The following is a 21,728-nucleotide window of genomic DNA, read 5'->3' as shown; positions in this document are numbered from 1 at the left end:
TTAGAAGCGCCACACACACTCTCCACAGCGTGGGCCCGGGCTCCTTGATCTTTGTCCTTTACTCTCCCATGTGAACTCTACTCTGCACCAATGATGTGGTGCACCATTCCTGCTAATTGCCGTGTTCCTCATACCTGTCTGCATGCCTTTTCTTTTATTTACTTTTTCTTCTGCTTAGTTCTCTACTTTGTCAGAACTCTGCATTTTAAAATTTCATCCCCTCTAAACTCATCTCAATGCCTCCTACTTGAGACATTTTTCAGTCTCCAAAACATAATAGAATCTTATTCCTCTGAATCCTAGTTACACTGAATACCTCTCTTAACATCATTATTTCATTTCACGTAGATTAATACTCATTTTTATGCTTGTCTTATCAGTCCTACCACTCTTTTCTATGCATATAGGATCTTGAAAGTAGCAGGAACTATTTCCAAACCATGGTTTCCCTTGAAGTATCCTGCATGAATTTCGCACTCAATACATATGCATGCAATTGTTTTGAAGAGAATTCTTTATATATCAGATGAATTGTAAGAACATAGATGCTAGAATAAAAAGCACCTGGGCTGGGGATATAGCTCAGTGGCATAAGTGCCTGCCTGGCAAGCGCAAGGACCTGAGTTCGATCCTTGGTACCGCAAAAAAAAAAAACAAAAAGCACCACAGCTTGGGCTGAATGCATCCTAAGAAAGCTTTTAGAACTTGCAGGGAGGAAAAAAGTCACTTTTTTATTTCTAAGAGATAAATTTCCTATTAATAGTTGGTATTTTTATATGAACATTAAGGTTTATCTATATAGCAGAATTTCATCCAGGTCTCATACATTCCTTTCTTGTGATGAAATATTAGAAAATCTTAAATAGCAATAATAGCATGAAGTGTATATTGTTATATGTGAGAAGATTTTTAGAAATATTCTTATTACTAATTTTGCATAAGTCACACTTTGTAATTTCTCCAGTACTCTGAAAATATTCTCAGATGTGCGGAATTAGATTCCCATAAATAATAGATGATATCTAATATGATATTTATCAAATTTTTCTACCAAGCTATTCCCCAAACAACACGATGATGCCTCAATGACTGATTACTCCAAACCAGACTTCCAAAACTGCCATATTGCTGTTCTAATTAAGATCACATTGGGGCTTATCTGCACAATAACCCTGACATCAGATCCGAACTGCTGATGTAGCTTTAATGTGGATTGGGGCAAGAAAATAAATAGCCTTTATGTCTATAAGCTTAACAGCTATCTTGCAGTTCCTAGACACATTATGCTGATGTTGTAAAAGGTTACTTTTTAATCATTTTTTCCAAAGCCAATCAGTCAATTCCAATGTCAAAAATAATTCAGATCCTTAAAAGGAACAGTTTAAATAGCATGCTTGTATTCACAGCGAAAACGGTATCAGTAAAGAAATGTGCTTGTATATCAGTAATTTTAGGATTATATATAAAGGAATTTATCAAGTAATTATATATGTTTGTATAAAAGCTATAATTAACGTGTTTGAGAGTTAGGATCGAATAAACCCAGTGCCGCAGGGAATGTGGCATAGGAATGCTCATTTTATTCTCCCCAATGCAATTAGTTTATTTTAAGATTCAGTTCTACTCAAATCCTAAACTTCTTTGCAGGGGCAGCCAGGGTCACTGAGCTGAGTGATGGAAGATAGGGTATGAACTGTGACAGAGATTTTCACCTTCATGAAGGAGAGAACATTAAAGAAATGCTGCTTAATGCAGGTTATTCTGATGTTGAGACTGCATTCAGCACTACATAAAGGATCCTAAATTGCTATTAAGTTCTCACATCAACTGCCTACTGATGTATTTGCAGAACAGAGAGATGTCCTTAAACACAAAAGAAGTAATACCTGAAGATCAGCTCAGGTTGTGGACACTGGGATCATATTGAGCAACAAAGTCCTCCCCATTGTACCATGAGCAATGTAAAACATTTTACTTTCATAACTGGCATCGGAAATACCATAGCAGTACAAAGCTAAGCTTTCCAGGAGTTGTCACACCACATAGATGGTTGGGCTTAGTCAGTTAATACTTTTTAATTTGTGTGACAGCTGTGAACACAAAATGGGACCACGCCTGTGCAGCACTTACCAGGGGGCTAGCACATAAAAAGATGCTTCACACCAAAGTCTGTTGGTGAAAGGATGCATGTGTCTTACTTTTGTGTTGCTGGAATTTTTGCACTTAGACACTTCTGCCTTTTAAAACCACATTGGCCGTGGAACTCCAGTGACAGTTGTCACTGCTCAGTCATTGCAGTGAAGCTGTGAGCTTCACTGTTACTCTGGTGGAAACGGAAGTCCCGTATTGCTTCCTCCAAAAACAGACAAGCAAAAACATCCATGGACCACACGATGAAGGGAGATACAGCTTAGCTGCCTGTAAGACTTCTATCAGATTCTGGAGCTAAGAATGCAGCAACATCCAGACCTAGAGAAGGGAATCAGTATCCTGGAAGAGAATTCTGGAGACAGCAAGAGAAAACTCTAAAAAAATCCTATCTCGGCAACACCTTCGATACCACAGATGAGGATACTGTGTGGGAGAACAGACTTCCACAAGTATGGATCTAAAAGTGGCTTAAAAGATTTGAGCTTTGTGAGTTTTTTGAATACCTTTCCTTTTAATGTATGCAAAAGGGTGATGGAAATAAACTATGCAATTGCTACACAAAATTATTTCAATAGCATGTAATAAAAATTAGAGTTGAGCAGAAGTCATTGCATTGTAGTTTAATTTGCAGCCATTTGTTTTGATTTGGGTCATATATAATGGCTGTGCAGTGCACGACCACTGAAGTCTGGGATTTAAAGGAATATGATCATGACGGAATGGCTTTTCTGAATGAAAACATCTTAACAAACACACGTACATTTAGGAAATAACACAAAAACAATACAAGCAATACAGAATCTCAGACAAGGTGATAGGAAATTAACAATGGTAGAAGGAAAAGTTCTATACAGTGAAAAAAAGAGGTTGAAGAGGATTTCAGAAAATGGAAAGATACTCCTTGCTCATGGATAGGAAGAATCAACATTGTGAAAATGGCCATGCTTTCTAAATTGTTGTACAGACTCAATGCAATTCCAATTAAAATACCATTAGCATACCTCACAGATCTAGAGAAAATATTCCTAAAATTCATCTGGAACCAGAAGGGACCCAGAATAGCAAAAGCAATCCTGGGCAACAAAGATAAGGCAGGAGACATCATAATCCCTAACTTGAAAGTGTACTACAAAGCTACTGTGATAAAATCAATATGATACTGGCAAAAATACAGACCTGAGGATCAATGGAATAGCCTGGAAGATGCAGCCACCACCACAAGCACATTCAGCCACCTTATCTTCGACAAAGGGGCTTTTCTGTTAATGCTCTGGAGGATCATAAAGCATCATTCAGTTTTTATTCCTACTCACTCTTAAACCTAATGTACTAAAATAGTGTTTTATTTTTAATTTTTTTCTTTTAAAGAGAAAATATCTGGTCTGAGTAACCACTTTGAAGATAACAATATGTAATATAGCAACCATTGTTAATTTTCTATTACCTTGTTTGGAAATTCTGTATCATTTTTATTGTTTTTGTGTTGTTTTGTTTATGTCTTTGCTTTTGTTATTTTGTTTTTGTTATTTTCTCTTTAAAAGAAAAAAATTATATATATATATATATATATATGCAAGGATAGCTGGGAGAAGTGTACTGCTGATGTCTATTGGTTTATTAAATGGTGTTTTAAAATGTGTAATTAAGACTTTTAATTTGGGAGATAACATTTGCAAATCCGCTCAGTAATCTTCATCCACAGAGTCTGAATATGCCTTTTTCTTCTGGTTGTCAGTCAGATGGACTTCACTGTACCTCAGATTCAACTGCTCTGGAAGAGAATAGCTTATCTCTTTAAGGCCCTCCATAGTCTTCAGTGTCATGTACAGCATCTGTTTTATACTTTAAGCTAGGCTATGCAAGACTAAGGTAAGATTCATCCGCAGTGTATTTCCTAGCAGTGTGCTAGTAACATGCTATGTGCAAAAAAGTGGCAGTTTTCTTAGCTGTTAGCCATGTTGTTTCCAAGGAACAGAGAATAGTACGGTTCTTGTTGGCTTTATGACCCCTATGCTGTCATGATCGATTTTTATAGGTGGAATTCGCTGCCCAAACACCAGTGCTTTGCAAGAGACACGCAGCTGCAATGAGCACCCTTGTACCGTGTACCACTGGCAAACTGGTCCCTGGGGCCACTGCATTGAGGACACCTCAGTGTCGTCTTTCAACTCAACCACAGCTTGGAACGGAGAGGCCTCGTGCTCTGTCGGCATGCAGACGAGAAAAGTCATCTGCGTGCGAGTCAACGTGGGCCAAGTGGGACCCAAAAAGTAAGGACTTTACAATGACAACAGTAAATCCTGTGCCCAGCCGTGTGGAGGACTGGCTCAGGCTTCACCTGCTTTATGAAACAGAGCATTTTGATGCCTGTCATACCTGTCCTCAAAAGTAAGATTTGTTTGTTTTGAATGTCAGCTGCTGATAGAGCTGTAACACCTTCAGAGTCTTTTACTGGGGTCTATAAATTCTACAGAAATCTTTCTATCTAGTACTGATGTTCTGTTTTATAGTAGCACTTCCTGCTTTTATCACACTGGTGAAGCAACGAAAGAAGTACTTGCTGTAGGCCTAACTGATCAATAATGACAATACAGAGTCCTGAAAATGTAGGACATTCATGACCTTCCATATACCTGTAGGCTATGGCGGCCGCCAATACACTTTAATTGGGTAGTAGCCTTGTGTGATCTGCCTTTCGTTTCCCATAGAGGATACTTCCTCAAAAACACTGAGGCCACACTTATTATATCTTCCAGTGGTTAAGTGGGTAAGTCATTTACTTCCAAGAGACAGCCTTGGGATAAGATGACCATCAGGATAAGTGAAAAAAACTATCAGTTTTTCATGGTGGCTACAGATACTGTAATATCAAGGCAAATGATTTGCTAGAGGGGAGAACAAAGAAGCAGAGTGTTTGTACATTACATGTGCCTTGTGATATATAAACAAAGACAAATAATGCCATAGCTGGAATAACTGATTCTGAGAGAAAATTAATAAATGAAATCTGAAAGCTATCCTTTTGAGGTGGAGAACCTATTCTGTTTCGTTTTTTAAATTTAAACAGCGTAAATTCTGAAACAGTCCAATAATTTTAGTCTTATGGGGCCTGAAAAGTAACACGCATCAACTTTGTGTAGGGATAAATATCTCCTTATATTTTCCCAATAGCCAATCAAGGAGCCAATTACTGTGTGTGTTCTTGAACATGGTACCTAATTAATTCTGGCCTCAATTTTCAGTCTCTTGAAAGCATTCAATGAGAAAAATTACTAGTGTAATCACTCAGTGTGTGTAAGATCATCATTTTCTTGTGAGAATTTAAGATACTTCCTAGAGTTTGTAGAAAATGGAAATAAGTAAACTGATGTTTTGAAAACTCCGTGGGAAATGAATACGAATCCCGTTGTGTGTCTGTTTTATTGGATAGGGCTCCAGACCTTAACCATAGCTCCACACTTCATGCATCTTTAAATCATTCAATAGAAGAGTATCCTGAGCCTCACATCAGAACCACAGTAATCCACTTAAAACTCCCTTTGCCTTTGCAACTTTCAGTCAGTGACCTGGATACATCGATAGATTAGTGAAATCAAATGGATTTACTTTGCCCTTAAAATTTTGGAAAATTAAGCAAGCATTTTGAGTTCAGAAGAAAATGTCACTGCCCTTTCCTCTGAATGCTAGGTTAAATTCAGTGAATGCTTTCCAGTGTTGGTCATTTGAAACAAAATGCAAATAGAAACCTTGTTTTAAACTCCTCTTAATAAAATAGATTACTATGCAACGGTAAAATCAATGCTATTGATTTTATCTGTCCTCCCAAGTAACAAACTTCAACTCCTATCACATCTGCTTAATTTGACCTTGAATAAGATTTGCGGGGAAAATCAATTCCTTGATTTAACCCACAAACACTAAATACAAACAGTACTGAGGAGAGAAGCAGCGTGTTGACTGAAACAATTGCCTCACCAAAGGAAGTCTGAATTTATTTTATTGAATGTAGTCTAGGCTGTATAATTTATCTTTGTGTGTTCATTTAATGACTTTGTTACTAGTAATTTTGTTCTCCCCAGTTAGCCAAGTATCTTGCTGTGGCTATTTCTAAACTAAAACATAATATTTGAAGGTTGTTAATGATAACGCTGTAGATTCCATTGATTTATTCCGGGCTAATTTTTTAAGAGCACACAACTGATGCCCTGCCATTGCCGCTGTTATAAAATTGCCTTACTGGAAAGGAGTATGTTCAATAATAATTACTGACCAATGATTCCATAGTCCCAAATGAATCAACTGGATTATAGGTGAGATTTTACTGCAGAATGAGCCCTGGTTAAAAAAACAATGGAAGTTATAATTCTGGTGATTTATGATCGATCAAAACCTTAGCAGTTTATTTAGCTTTTTTGATTCACATGCTAATTTCTTTGGTGCTCACAACTTTGAATAGTCACAGCAATTAGGAAAAAAACAAGCATATCCTCAACATAAACCAAGGAGATAATTTCGTATTAAAATGCTGAATCCTATATATTTTAAACTCAATTGTTTTAAAGAGAGATGAGCATGTATCTTTACAATTAAATAAAGCACCATATTTATATATGAGTAATGGCATGTAGATAAATAATTAAATATAAGACATACCAAAAATATTGACTAAATATTATAAAGATATTATGAGAAATAGATAAGTGACATTGATTTCTTTCAGTTCTGCAAACCTAACTAATTTACTTGATAAAAGATCATAGTTCAGTTCTGCAAACCTAACTAATTTACTTGATAAAAGATCATTTATTTTGGCCTCCAAAAATGTGGCTTCTCCCCTATGGCATACAGTATTTTTAAATCCTGTTTGTTCCTAATATGCCAATTTATTTTTTATTGACCTTTTATTTCACTTATAGTTATCCATTTTTACTTCAAAACTGATACTGTAGGCTATAAAAATATTTTAAACACCATAATTAAAACTAGAGAAAAATGGAAGGGAAAAAATGATACTCCAAATAAAACCAGGAAAAAGCTAAAATTATTGATTATAATGATGTATACATTTTTATTGTGTTATGATTTATTGTGAAGTACACAGCTGCTGATACATTATTGTTTTTTGAACTTGTACTGCATAAAGAACATACTCCATTTTGTTTATTTTATGCTAAGCATATTTTGTAAAAGAGAGTGTAAAACAGCTTGTAGACTTACAATAAGTGAAAGGCCTATTTAGTTATACAGAGATCTAGAATTGAGTCCTTAAAACTGAATACCACAGAATTTCTTATAAAGCATAGTAGAATATGTGTATTTATTGACGGAGAGATTATTAAAAGTGAGAAAGTATAGTTGTTACATTACAGTTGCTGTAATTACATCTACACATTCTAGCTTAAGAAATCTGCTGAAGTACAGTTTGAAAGAACAGAGTTGTGTGACGAGTAGTTGGCAAAAGCAGAAAGGTGTGCTGGGGATGTGGCTGGGCAGCACAAGTACCTGCCTGGCAAGCGCAAGGTCCTGAGTTCGAGTCCTGGTAACAAAGAAGAGCAAAAAGTTTCCTGGAAGTTAAATGATACAGTTTGGTGACTGTTTTGCAATTTTGCCAATAGAAATCCTAAAGTTACCTGGTTTTCTGGCTGGACTCTGGAGGACAAATAGTTTCCTTTTGCTTTTTCCAGGTGCCCTGAAAGTCTTCGGCCTGAGACGGTGAGGCCTTGTCTGCTTTCCTGCAGGAAGGACTGCATTGTGACCCCCTTCAGCGACTGGACGCCATGCCCCTCTTCCTGCAAAGAAGGTAAGGTATGCAGAGTTCTCACAGCTGTCTGCCCGGAACATTCCCTCATCAGGACTTCCACATTCTTCTGCCTGAGCAGTATTTGTGAATCTGCACAGAACTATGTAATCCTGAGTTGGCAAGAATACCATAAAATTTTAGTTTCCCTCTAGAAAGAACACTGTTTTAGAGTCACAGACAGTTAAGTTTTATGCCAACAACTGACTTAAAATTGTATCACATCAATCAAAATGAAAGGAAATTAGACCTTCTTATATGAATAATGTTTGCTTTTACATTAATTGTTAAAAATATCTACTCGTCCTCCTGTTTTAGAAACAATATACAATGGTAATATCGGTACACATGACTTGCAGTCTACATACTGGCAAGAAGTAGCATGGGACCAGATTTGCCAGAGATTCAATCGTGCGACCCCATCCTGAGAATAAAGGAAAGAGTAAAATAACCAGATTGTTTCTTTGCCCACATTTAATGTGCCATGAGATGCTTACAAGATGAGTATTTGTTCCCATTTTGGCTTAGTTTTGTTTTTATGTGACTTACCAAGACCCTATAGTATCATAGCAAAAGCCTGGATAGTTCTTTCCTTAACTGTCAGGACAGGATCTTTTCTCAGTGCTTGGGAGAAAGGTATCCACACCTCCCAGGGGTTTTGTATAACTGAGCAACTTTCAAGTGCCACACATGGCAGTCTATGTCCTCTTTCACTCCCCCAACAAATACATACAATGTCTCTTTGATTCTCTTTATGGTTTTATTTTATTCACACTTCTTGACTCTCACTATAGAGACTGAATTCAGAACCAGCTTCTAAAAGTCTGCCGTGATTGCTTGTTTGATCAGTCTTGTGTGTCTCTATTTGTTTTCTTGAGAAACCCCTTTGAAGATATCAATAAGTAATCCAACAACCATTGTTAATTTCCTACAACTGTCCGTAACTCTATTTTGTTTGTATTGTTCTTATGCTATTTTGTAAATGGATGTCTGTTTGTTAATGTTTTCCTTCTTTTATTTCTTAAAATAAAAAAAAAAATTTAAAAACCAACTTCTAGTTTAACAAACAGCTGTTTTACTTGCAAAAATTTAAAATCCTTAGGTGATATAAATTTAATAATGGGTTGTTTTTACAGTTTAATTAACATTTTATATAGTTGGAATATAAGTTTCTTTTTAGGTTTTCTCTGCCAAATACCCTTGAAGAATCAAATAAAATTAAGTCACAAACTGTGCAAAAACAACCAGTTTTTGTTTTTGAAGATTTTGAAGGATTGCTAGAGCTGTAAGGGAAAAAAGGAATTATAACCATTAACTAAAAAATTCTAATGGCCTAAACTTACTAATAGACAATGTCATTGTCTAGCTTTTTTCCCAGATTTTTTTGTTTTATTCCTTTATTTTCTTGAAGAACTAAATAACATATGTCATTATTTAGTTAGTTCACAGTCAGAAATAGCATTATACCTTCTATTATTATTTTTGTAGTAATTATTCCATTAAAAATGTTATTCGTAACATGGAATAAATATATTTGCAAATTTTATCTTTTAAGTTTTATGCTTGCTATTTCAAAGCATTCTAGCAAGAATGGAATTAAAGAAGATGAACAAAAAAGTTAGGAGGATTGAACAGAAAGTAAGATATTTGAAGATAAGACTATACAGTGGCTCCAGATACATGCAGCAAGGGATGAGTAGAGGACTGATGTAAGAGACAAGAGAAAAATCACTGGGTGTGAGAAGGTATAATTCAGGGTCTAGTCCCTTGCACACAATAATAATATGGTGATTGAAGATAACCGAAGTGGTGGTAGGAGTGAGAAGAAGGTTTCGCTGTGACAGATGTTCTAAGGGCACTGCCTAATGAGATGCCTCAAAGGGACTGCTACAAGGTAGAAAGCTGGTGGTAATGTTAATTTCAGGAACTTAAAGGAGTTGGAGATTCTTAAGGGTAGAAGGAGAAAGACAAAATTGGAAATAGCTAGATGGAGCCAGCTTCCATTGGCAACAGAAATAAAGGAAATTTTCCATTAAGAGGTTGAAGATCATAGATTATGTGTTCCGAGTAAATGCAATGGTAGATGAGTTAGGGATGGAGAGGAACGAGAAATTGCATTAGATTCACAGATGCGCAGTGCCCTGTGACTGGGTGATGGCCCGAAGAATTGCAGACTAGAGAGGGTTCATTTCTCGTGGTAAGTGACAACTACGTGAAGTAGGATGGATGCAGTGGAACTGGTCTCTTGGGGGAAGGCAAATACTGCTGTAAGGAAAAGTGCATGGTGCCATTGTTGAAACTATTCTTTCCTGGGGTGGTGATGACCTAGGAGTGCAAGAACGCCAAATCGGGACCACGCTCTCTCAGAAGCAAGAGGCACTCTGAGGGTGGAGGCTCTGTTTGTCTGAGCAAAGGTCATTCCACCAGGGAAAGGACATCAGACTTTTCTGTGTCGTTTGGCAGCTGTAGGTTGAGTCTCCTGGAACAACGTGTTTTCAGAAAGCCTGTATTAGTCACTTCCCCATCACTGGTGCAAAATACCCAATGCCCACAACTTAGTGGAAAAGAGGTTTATGTGAGCCCAGAATTTTGGTGGGTTCAGTCCACAGCTGGGAGAAACTTCATAGCAGAAGGTCCCGGTGGAGGAAGGCTGCTCGTGTGATGGTGCACAGGAAGCAGAGAGAGAAGGGAGGAGCCGTACACACGAACACACCTTTCCAGGTCACTCCCCTAATGACCAACCAGGCCCTGCCTCCAAACAACACAGTCAGCTGCTGAACTCAGGAATACGCTGGTGAGGATAACGCTGAACTCAGGAATACACTGGTGAGGATAACGCTGAACTCAGGAATACGCTGGTGAGGATAACGCTCCTAAGAGCCCATTGCCTTCCCAGGAATGCATGAGACTTTGGGGAGACATTTCCAATCTAAACGACAGTGAACTCTAAACCTCCTCTCTCAGATTTAAAAGGAATGACTAATAGTGGGAGTGAAAGAGACAGGGCAGGACTGATACAAGAGGCTGTTGATGGATAACAGTGGCAAGATGCTTTGTGCTCCTGAAGAAAAGCTTTCGGTTTTGTTGGAAGAGCGCTGTAACTGACTGTGAGACAATATGTCATAAAAAGCTAGTTTTTTGTTATGAAGAGCCTAAAGCAAGGGCATGAGGTTACTTTTTCCATTACTTATAAGAAATGGGAGTAATCCAAGTGTCACTGAAATTACACTGCCTTTCACACACAATTAGAAAGTGCTAAACGAAGTTTATTATTCAGCCGGGTGTGGTGGCACACGCCTGTAATCCCAGAACTCAGGAGGCTGAGGCAGGAGGATCATTGTAAGTTCGAGACCAGCCTGGGCTGCAAAGGGAGCTCAAGGCCAGCCTGAACTGCGTAGCAAGACACTGTCTCAAAAAGAAAAAAAAAAGTTTATTGTTCAAGGAGAGACAATAGCAATTGAAAATTAACTTAAGGATAAGGTGCTTCTTCTCTGGTAGGTTAAGTATAAATTTTATAAGAGCTTTCAGTTAATTAAAAAATGGAGCTATCCTCCCTGGTTAAGTCACTTTAAAGAGGTAAAATTACACTTTAGTATTGCAGAAAGTGAAATAGAATAGCTTACAATGGCAGGAAGTTATTTGAAATTTTAGTTGGCCATCTTCCAAGATATACCTTGAAAAATCAATGTTGATAAAGATCAGTATTGAGTAGAATGTCATTTGATCTTCAAGCAAGTATACTTGTTAACTTCTTAAAATTTTTTTCATAAATTTTAACAAAGGCACAAAGCAGAAATGATCTGTACATAGAAGTTATTTATAACTCTAATCTCTAAAAAAATCAATACTTTTGATCAAATAAGATATTTGGTTGCTCCAATTCTACTTGCTCCTTTGTAATATTTTTATTTATTGCCTCAAAAGATACAATACAGAATATTGTAAAGGCAGTGTTCTACCCTCATCTGATCAATCAATCATACTCATGAATTACCCTCAAGGATTCCAAAACTAACTTTACATTTTTCTTCTTTTATGGCGTATTTCCCTTTCAATACCATATTACTATGCTGCTCCAACCTGCCATTTGCCCCACTTGCAATTTAAGAAGTCAGTTTTACCTGCCCTCTAAATCCTTCCTCAGGTAATTTCTCTGGTGAAGTTTGCCTTGAATGTCTCATGATATCTGAAAAATGTTGTAACTGTCCTACAGAGGACATGTCCTCCGAATCTGTGTGCCCTGTGTCACACAGTTATTTTCTGGATACGTAATCCCTTTCACAATTCCAATTCTTGTGGGGATTTTCAAGTGTAAACGCAACAACGGGTGCCTTTATTTCTCACATCCCCGTTATTCCCAGAGGAAAAAAGATAGTTTTCTCAACCCTTAGTGTTCACATACAGTACCCAGATGTTTATTACTTTAAGGAAATGCATTGGAAAGAAAGAAGATACTAATAATCTAATGGGGAATATGTGAAATAAATATCCCTGTTCACTCAACAAATACTTAGTAAACACAGCTATCTATAATTACTACGCTAGGTGCTCAGTTAAATGGAAAACAAAGTTAAATGGAAACTCTGCATGTATGTTGACCATATATAATAAGTTTTTGTAAATACATACAAAAAATTGTTAGAGGAAGCAGCTCCACTTTTAAGTGTGTGCTATAGGTCGACCTTTCCGTGGCCTCTGATCTGAAAGCTCCCTAAGCTAGCTGAGTTCTACAGTACCGTTACTCTGAACACACAGCAATTTAACTGAGATCTCAGAAGAGACAGACGTCTTAATGGGTGGAGACGTGGATGTCATGACACTTTCTGTGTAATAACATTCAACTTTCTCTCCACGTGCTGTGGTTTTGAAGCATTCTGCTCTGGTGAGGTCACAATTTCTATCCTGCGAGCTGCACAAAGTTCAGGTTAAGGAACCTGAACTTTTAATAAGACTATGTAGATTGCCATTGTAGAACCAATTAAGAAAGCACCAAGAGTACTCATGGCCTTACCTCTTGAGCACAAACTTGTGGAGTTTGTGATGAAAACGCACTAGCAGAATGCTTCACAATTGTACTTTAGTGACACTTTGCTTTTAAAAAAATAAATAGAATTGGAACACTAAACTTTGGTTGCTCCTTCCCAAATGGAACATCCTGGCTATGCACAGTCCTACACGTATGTTATGGTTTGTGTCTGCATGTCCCCCCAAATCCTCATGCAGTCATGAGGCTGGCTTCCAGAGTTTATGACTGATTCACAGTCAAATCTTGGAATTATGGGTGTGAGTGTTACACCTCCCCTGGGGTAGATAGTTTGTATACAAAGTAAGGGAGGGAAAGAGGCTGCTTGCTGCCACTCTTCCCTTTTGCTCTGGTTGCTTTTTCTATCTTCTGCCACCATGGACAGTTGCCCTCTGCCATGTGTCACCCTGCCTTGGAGCCAGCCAAGTATGGACTGAAACCTCCGCAGATTGTGAGCTAAATAAACCTTTCCTTCCTTAATTTTGGGCGTTGGGTATTTTGTCTCAGCAATGAGAGAAAAGTAACCAAGACAGTATGACCTTTGCATATGTAGTTAGTGACCAGACATCTTGGTCTCTTAGTTACCACTGGTCCCTTGATATCAGTTCTGTGTCTGATTTGTATCTGCACACTGAACAGGACTGGAGACTGAGTGCTTCTAAGAGATCTGACCAGTTGGGAAACAAAGGCCCATGTAATTGTGCTCTTTTCCCTGTTGAAAACAAGCAAAAATCTTCTTCCTTTCTCCAGTGTTAAGCAAATGATGAGAACAGTCATTTAGTTTATGCAGTCTTTAAGAAAAGGACAGATCATATGCATAAGACAAAAAAGTAGAAACTGTAAAAGGAGGGTGAAGGCAGGTGGTGAGTGAAGGAGTGGGGAAGAGAACGGGAAAGGAAAGTTTACAATGGAAAAATCAAAGATAAGTTCCTGCATGTGGGAAGAAAATTAGCTCTGAGATTCTGGTGACCAAAGCAAAAAATGGAACCATAGTGGATTCTTAACAGATGATCAAGGGAAACAGAACTGTTCCTACCCCTGAATCATTAAAGAAATTTATCACCTGGGCCTTAAAGCAGAAGAGTGCTTTGGATGATACAATAGGTGGGGACTGCTTTGGCAATTTATTAAAATTCCAGTCCATATCTTAGATCTGCCCTGGGTAAATCTTGTTAAATATGTAAAAGTTGGAACTGGCATCAAACTAATAATATTGTGACAGTATAAAGTCTATGATGCTGTTTTCAAGTAATTTAACTCTCTGTTGCCATTACTTTCAGCACCTAAGTCCCTACTCCACTGCCTATAGTGTTCCAGTTATCCATTAAAATAGTTTACACAATCACTAGTAGTATAGGTTTCCCTCCTGCTACAAGGGGGATACGCCAAAACAAATTACACATGAACTCAGAATCTTCAATTGGCCCTTCAGCACAATCACCTGGCAGGGTTTTGAAAAATGAGCTACCCAAATCCAGCTCTCAGTCTCTGATTTATAGTTCTGGGTATAGGTCTAGAAATCTGTTGTTGTTTTTAAAGAGGTTCTCTTTTGTAGTTACACGTTCAGAAATTACTAATCTGATCCACTTCCTCTCTCAGACAAGAATTTTCTCTAAACTTGGGTCAGGTCAGTTGCCCAGACCATGGGGAGGGCATCATGAGAAAGGATGTTCCCTTATGGAAAAGTTTTATTTGTGAAATTACACTTTTCCACCACCACAGTAACTTTAAAAGTATTTCATTGTATTGCTGATTAAGTGTAATTGTTACAGGCTGCTAACTCTTTAAAGTATCCTTGATTCTGTGTAGCAAACCGTGAAAGATTTTGCAAAAGAATATAAGTGTATCCTCTGGACAACTAATTTGAGGACAAGAGTATGCAATGTAACTATTGGTGAATTCCTACCATCTTGTTTAGTGAAGCTCTGTATCATTTCTAATGTTTTTGTTATTTTTTATTCTCTATAATGGTCTGATCAATCTTGCAGTCTTACCGGGTAATCTGAGCAACTTTGTTGAAGACAGCAATATAACAACCATTATTAATTCCTATCATTTTGTTTTGAAATCTTGTATCATTTTTATTTTTTGTGTGTTGTTTTGTTTTGTCTATGTTGTTGTTATTTTGCTATTGTTTTTTAATTCTCTATAAAAAATCAAAAGAAAGAATATAAATGCATCAGGAGTTACATTATCTGCTATCATAATTCTTTAAAACTTTCCTTTTGTAAGTGAAACTATACTATGTGGCTATTTAGCCTTCAAAAATAGAAATATATTTTATTAAAGTTGGCAAATTTTACATGTCTCTGTATCCTAAAACACGTTGAACATCTTTGTATCAATAGTGCTACCAAAGTGAGGCCTTTATTGAAAGTAAATCTTTTTCCATTTTTAAAGATAACTTGGAGTTATTTACTCACAGTAATTATTGCTACTTTGAACTGCTTCTCTAAAAAAAATCTGCCTCTAGAAAGCCATTTTCATTTCACCACTTACACCTCTGATGTTTAACATGTGACCTGAATTGAAGGTCTTAAGCTGTTTAACATGAATAGTAAGTGACTGGAATAATTTACAAGTTGTGCATTTCGAATTAAGTGAATAACAACAAATAAAATTTCACATTATAACGTTGAAAATATCCTCCTAAGGAAGATTCATTACATGTGTATGAGTCCCAGGTGGTGAACAGGGCTGGGTGAAATGACATGAAAATAAACTTAGGTAGAGGAATATAATTTAATTAGATCTGTCCTATTTCCCCAGGGGAAAGAAATAAACAAAAGAGCAATTACTTTGTAACTGCATATTAAGAAACTGGTATCTGCAGACTCTTAAAAAGCCGCCTCTTTCCAGGGGACTCCAGAGTCAGGAAGCAGTCTCGGTATCGCGTCGTCTTCCAGGCACCAGCCAACGGAGGCCGAGACTGCACAGATCCTCTCTATGAAGAGAAGGCTTGCGAGTCTCCTCAAGTGTGCCAGAGCTACAGGTAACAGAAAAGTCGATGCAAGCAAGCCAGGCCGGTACAAAGACCCAGGCCATGTGCTGTCAGACTGTGAGCAGCAGAGGCCAATACTGTTCCCGCCGTAGGCTATTTGGAGTTGGAGGTGTTTATGGCTGTAGCCGCCATCTATCCCCTCTACTTAGGACAGCTTGGAAGCATCTCCAAAGATGCAGATACTTCTGTGACCTTCCTAGCTGCCTTATTAGCTCCAGGAATTCGGGGAAATGACTTACATTTTCATAAGTTGTAAGATGCAGAAAAATGGTTAATAGTTATGAAGCACTTGCGCTTTAAGAACCAATTCCTGTTTTTAAACTTAGGAGAATAGCCTACGCATTTCTCATTTGGCCCTTAAAAGCAGCTGTCTCTCGTAAATACTAGTCCTCTGACTCAGGCTATGCCATTGTTATGTTCTCTTGTTTATTGGGGATCACCATAGAAAAATTGTAGTTAGGGAAGCTGTGTACCATCCTGGTAATTTATTAGAGAACTTTGGCCTCTCCACCATGAAGACTGTGTGTAATTGAAAGTTTTGTGCTATATTCAGTAATTGCAGCCCTGACAGCAAATCAAATAGCTATGGCATCAATTAATGGAACGTATAATCACAAAATAATAATTTAAGTAGAAATGGAGAGCAAATTTGTCATCTTAATAAAAGTCTTTCTTTCTAAGATAACAAACAGTGTAATTATATGTTCAAGTCCTAACCATTGTCAATGACTTGCCAAACTTATTTATTTTGGGAATTTGCTCTTGTAAAAGTGTTTTATAATTCCAGTTGCTGAGTAACTCCTACAGGGCTAATCAAAAGAATACTACACAAAAGACCCATGACTACAATGCAGGTTCATAATTTGAATATAAATAAACATGGCTTACTTAAATGCGGTGCAGCACTTCCAGTGCTTTCTGACGCATTTCTTGGCAATCAGAATCACGAAAAAACTGAAGTGTCTTCTGCAGCTCTCTGTGGAATCTATTCCTGTAGAACAAGGCCATGATGTACTCTTGGCTTCAAAGCCCATACAAAGTGTTTTTATATTTAATTCTGTTTCTTTACAATGCTCTAGTGAATATCTAGACTAAACATAAATAGTACTAAGCATTGGGAAATAATCTCCTGTGTGCAGCGGCCCAAGTCATTTTTTGATCCTGCTGTATCTCTGAGATTTCCCTCGCATTTTTCTTTTCTCTCCATTGCAGGTGGAAAACCCACAAGTGGCGAAGGTGCCAGTTAGTCCCCTGGAGTGTGCAGCAGGACGTCCCCGGAGCGCAGGAAGGCTGTGGCCCCGGACAGCAGACAAGAGGTGAGGAGCCCCATTCCACAGATAGCCGGCTTTTCATTTCTCCAACTTCTCGCTCTTAACCACCTTCTTGATTCATCCATCCCTGGACAGCATGCTTAGTAAACAGAAAAGAATGGACGGGAATCTGTTGTGACCCAAACATCACAGCCACACACCTTTTTAATTTTGTTCTCTAGCCTTAACCTTAGTGAGTTTTTTCTAAGTTACGTCTCAAGGAAAGAATCAGACCAAGATTTTAGTTACAGTCAGTGAATTGTAGTGAAACTTCCTTTCGGTCTTGTTCCTGCTTTTTAGACCAAGATATTTGTAACATTTACTTCCTACCTTAACAGTCAATAAAATCCATAAATCCATGCCATAACCCTCATGTTTGTGCATACATGCAATATAATATAATGGGATAAAACTGTCCCAGTTCCTCAGCAGTGTCGTCAGTAACATTGCCATGGCTGTCCATTGACCCTAATAGTATTTATTACTGTTTTTTAACTGGCAGATTAATTTACTCAGAAATTGAAAAATGTGAATTGTATTTTGTTTATAATACTATATAATATGGGCTTCTTCAGAAATATGTGATTACAATGTTTCACCTTTGCCACAATTATATACTGAATTTATAGGAAATAATTAAATCTCAAATTTTGGGATCTATTGCTTATGTAGTACATCTAGCAAATTTTGTCTCCGAGAATATATGATTTTATTTAACTCATGCTGATTTTTACAACATGATCATATATTTCCTGATAAATACATAAAGTATAGCTGTTTGTGCAACTGAATGTGTATCTACCTTTCTTTGACTTTTGAGGACTTATTTTCTTCCTTAATTCGTTATTTGTTAATATTTCGCAGTGATACAAAAGTCTGAATAAATCAAACAGAATCTAGTTGTTAACTGATTTAAACTGGAACAGTTTAAAGAATGACTTCAGGAGAAAGTCATTTTTTGGATTAAAAAAGTCTTCTATGTTTATAAGCTTCATTTTAGAAATCTGCATCTGAAATATAAAATTTAATTCATAAACAATATCAACTAGCTAGAGATTGTTAGTATTTTGTTTCCTTTGCCTAATTTTGTGTATCTTCCACCATCAACTTTAGGTAAAAAATAACTCTGTCTAGACACTAAAATATATGAAACGGAAGTCATTCCTTCCACTGCAAACACTGCTTTGAGAAACTGAAGGAGACCTGATCTTTTCTTGTCAAGCACTGCTACTTCCTCTTTGAAACAAGCGTACATTTGGGTACAATTTTGCTTCTGAATTGAGTTTATAATGAAAGGGGCATGAGTTTGAGAATCGATAAACAGATCTTAGTTTCAGTTCTCTTACTAACACAATTTTTGTTCAGCCCTTCACCCAAAAGGGTTTCGGTTCATGTAGACTGAAAAGGAGGAGAAGAAAAAGAAGAAAAGTTTGAACTAAATTATGTTTCCAGATTATTCCAGTTCTTAGCCTATGATATATGCACAAATAACATACAGAGATCAAAGGGTAAAATTGGACTAGATAAAGGGATATTAAAGATACATTTTTATAAAATACCACTGGATGAAATAGGAGGTATGGTAGAACCAGCGCAAGTGTGAAACAGCTTCAGCTCCAGACTCAGCTCCGAGCAGCATAACCTTGGATGATTTGTTTCCTGTCTGAGACTAGAAACAAAAATGCTTACAGCTCTGGGTGTTCATCGTCTTCATTAAGTGGCCATTCTTTCCCACTTCCTATGAATTCACCATCGTGGTGAAAGTGGACTCTTGGTCATAGCGTAAGAACAGAATATTAACATGTGCCTTTTGTTTTATTTACACACTCTCTTTACAAAACTGTTCTTTCTGTGATTATTGTTGACCTTTTCCTTTCCAAACCTGGAAACCTAACTTCATCTATCAATCTGGGTGACCACTGGTAGGGTCCAATATTCTTATCCACTCCCTCTTTGGCTTCTTCAGTGCTACTTTCTCCTGCCTTTCCGGTTGTTCCTTTCTCACTGGCGGTTCTTCCTCTACCTCAAATGATGCTTCCTGGTCTCTGTATACTTATTAGATGGCCTCAAGCGGTCATGCACTTTCAGGCAGTCAGGAAGAGAAAAGTGCATTATAACAAGTGCTTTCTGCATAAATGCATCCAGAAGAGCCCTTTTACTTCCCGTACACAGACAATCTTTTTCTTTGTTGTCTCAGCAGATAGAGATTTCATTTTCCTAGAGCCTGTGTTTCTAGAGAAGATGAAATGGAGAGAGAGACATATTGCTAACAGCAGAAAGGCAAAAGTTTCTTGCTTTCATGTTTATGGCTGCTTTCAGAACTCTATATGATTAGACTGCCAAAATCCACCTGTTTTGATCTTTGTCTTTGTACAGCCAGAGACTAAAAGAAAATTTTTTGCTGATTTTTAATGATTAAAATAATTGGGTAGTAAGCATTAATTAAGTCAGGAAGAGATTCTACATGATATACTTCTGTCTTAGCTACTACACCCGGCTTTCTAATTCCAGCTACTTATTCAGCTTTGATTGTGTAGAAGCCTGCATAGAAACCCTGAGTGTCACGAAAGGATGAAGCTATTCATATCAGTGAGCCTACACTTCTTAGGGAAATGAGGTCATTATTAAGCACCGAACTTGTAGAAGTTAAAAATTAAAATTGGTCAATTGCAAAACCAATCATTTGAAACTAGAGAATTTAAGAAAAACCTGACAGATGACCTGGAGCTTGTCTTTGTACCATCTTATTAGAATAAATAGGAAAGCAGAATACAAAATGGGAACAGTTCTATAAGCTAGGCATTTGAGGTACGAAGAGCAATAAATGTCTTCACAGAAAACTGTGGAGATTGAGGCTCCAAAGATGTGAGCTGGAGCCTAGGGTGATTTTTGTGGAGAGGAGCTATAAATGTCAGGGTCAGTATTTCAGTCTTTGTCCGAGAAGTGGCAGGAGCAAGAGCCTGATAAAACCAGTGTTTTATCTGTCAGCATGTGCAGAATAAATTAGAAAGATAAGACACGGGGGCCTGGCCGCCAGCTAGGATGCTGTCGGCACAACAGAGTTAGTGAAGCTGAGAGTAGAACCACAGTATTGGAAATGGGCAAAAGTAAATGGATTTTGCACTTATGATACCGGAAAATATTTCTAAGGCTTGATGACAAACAGTAAAAGGAATGGTAAAAATGAGTCAAAAGTGAATGCATGTTTTTTTTTTAACTCCATTATTTGGAGTTGATGATCCTTTGCTAAAAATTCTTAGGCCTGAAAGTAGAGCTAATTTTGGAAAATGTGTTTAGTATGTTTGCATACAAAATGTGTTGAGTCGAAGCAGTTGAAGCCATGGCAGGGTAGCCAAGTGAAAACTCAGAGTATGAAATGTAGAGATGAAGGTGCAGAGATAGCTTGCTTAGGATGGCAGATAGAAATTTGGGCGTTTCCACAAAGTGATTCACTGAGTCATAGGAAAAGCTACAGTCTCCAAGATGTACAATATATTAAAAAATTGAACATTATGCTTCATTATTAGATTTTTTTTTCTCTGCCCTGCTCACATTTGTAAGTTCATTAACCATTTCTGTTCATCTAAAGAATTTAACTAAAATACGATTCACTGTAAATTACTGTTTCCTTACTTACATTGGAAATGGGGGCTGGGGATTTAGCTCAGCGGTACAGCGCCTGCCTGGCAAGCGCAAGGTCATGAGTTCGATTCCCAGAACCGGAAAAAAGAAAAGAACAAAAAAATATTTTAAAAAAACATTGGAAATGATACCATGTAAATTAGAATATGATCATGGTTATTTAATATTATTTACCCTTCTATGGTTCTAAACATAAAAGTATTTATTGTACAGCTTTTAGCAAAGTGCGTATACCAAAGGTCAGCAAACCAAATCCGGTTCACAACCTATTTTATTGTAATTAAAGTTTTATTGAAACACAACAACCATGTCTGTTTCTTTACATATTTCCAGTGACTTCTCTTAAGATGCAAGGTGAAGTTGAATAGCTCCCCAGAACCAAAAATGTTTTTCACGTAGCCTTTCACAGAAAAGGTGTACTGATCCGTGGTGTAAATGCAGAAGTGTTTAACCAAAGATAGAGTCACAGTTTCTAACAGTTCTCAAGCCATTACCCAATAGGATACAAAAAGTCCCCTGGAGGTTAGCTAGTCCTGGAGTTTCCAAGTTCAGCTCAGCAATGAAGGAGCTATTTGACAGTTACTAGGAGTAGATTTTAAAGAATGTGACAGTAATAAAATATCTGCCTTTAGGATAGAGTTGCAGTATTCTTGGTTTGAAGGATGATTAGGAATAAAATGTTGATTCCAGCCAGGCATGGTGGCACACACCTGTAATCCCAGCACTCTGGAGGCTGAGGCAGGAGGATCATTATAAGTTTGAGACCAGCCTGGGCTGCAAAGTGAGCTGAAGGCCAACCTGAAC

General features: G+C 37.4%; 1 protein-coding gene across 1 annotated transcript in view; it reads left to right on the top strand.

Annotated features, from left to right (window-relative positions):
* The window catches only part of Thsd7a (thrombospondin, type I, domain containing 7A), a gene marked incomplete at its 5' end in the record, with an annotated part of 215,631 nt that overhangs the window by 128,572 nt on the left and 65,331 nt on the right, over nucleotides 1–21,728 (top strand). The window contains 4 exon segments of the mRNA XM_005388151.2: nucleotides 4,187–4,421; nucleotides 7,836–7,951; nucleotides 15,831–15,963; nucleotides 17,185–17,288. Of these exon segments, the coding sequence (XP_005388208.2) occupies nucleotides 4,187–4,421; nucleotides 7,836–7,951; nucleotides 15,831–15,963; nucleotides 17,185–17,288 (588 nt within the window).

Source organism: Chinchilla lanigera, unplaced genomic scaffold, assembly GCF_000276665.1.
Source record: "Chinchilla lanigera isolate Chin_1 unplaced genomic scaffold, ChiLan1.0 scaffold00031, whole genome shotgun sequence".
Classification (NCBI taxonomy): domain Eukaryota; kingdom Metazoa; phylum Chordata; class Mammalia; order Rodentia; family Chinchillidae; genus Chinchilla; species Chinchilla lanigera.
Note: the sequence above shows the minus strand (reverse complement) of the source record. Positions and strands in the feature narration are given on the sequence as shown.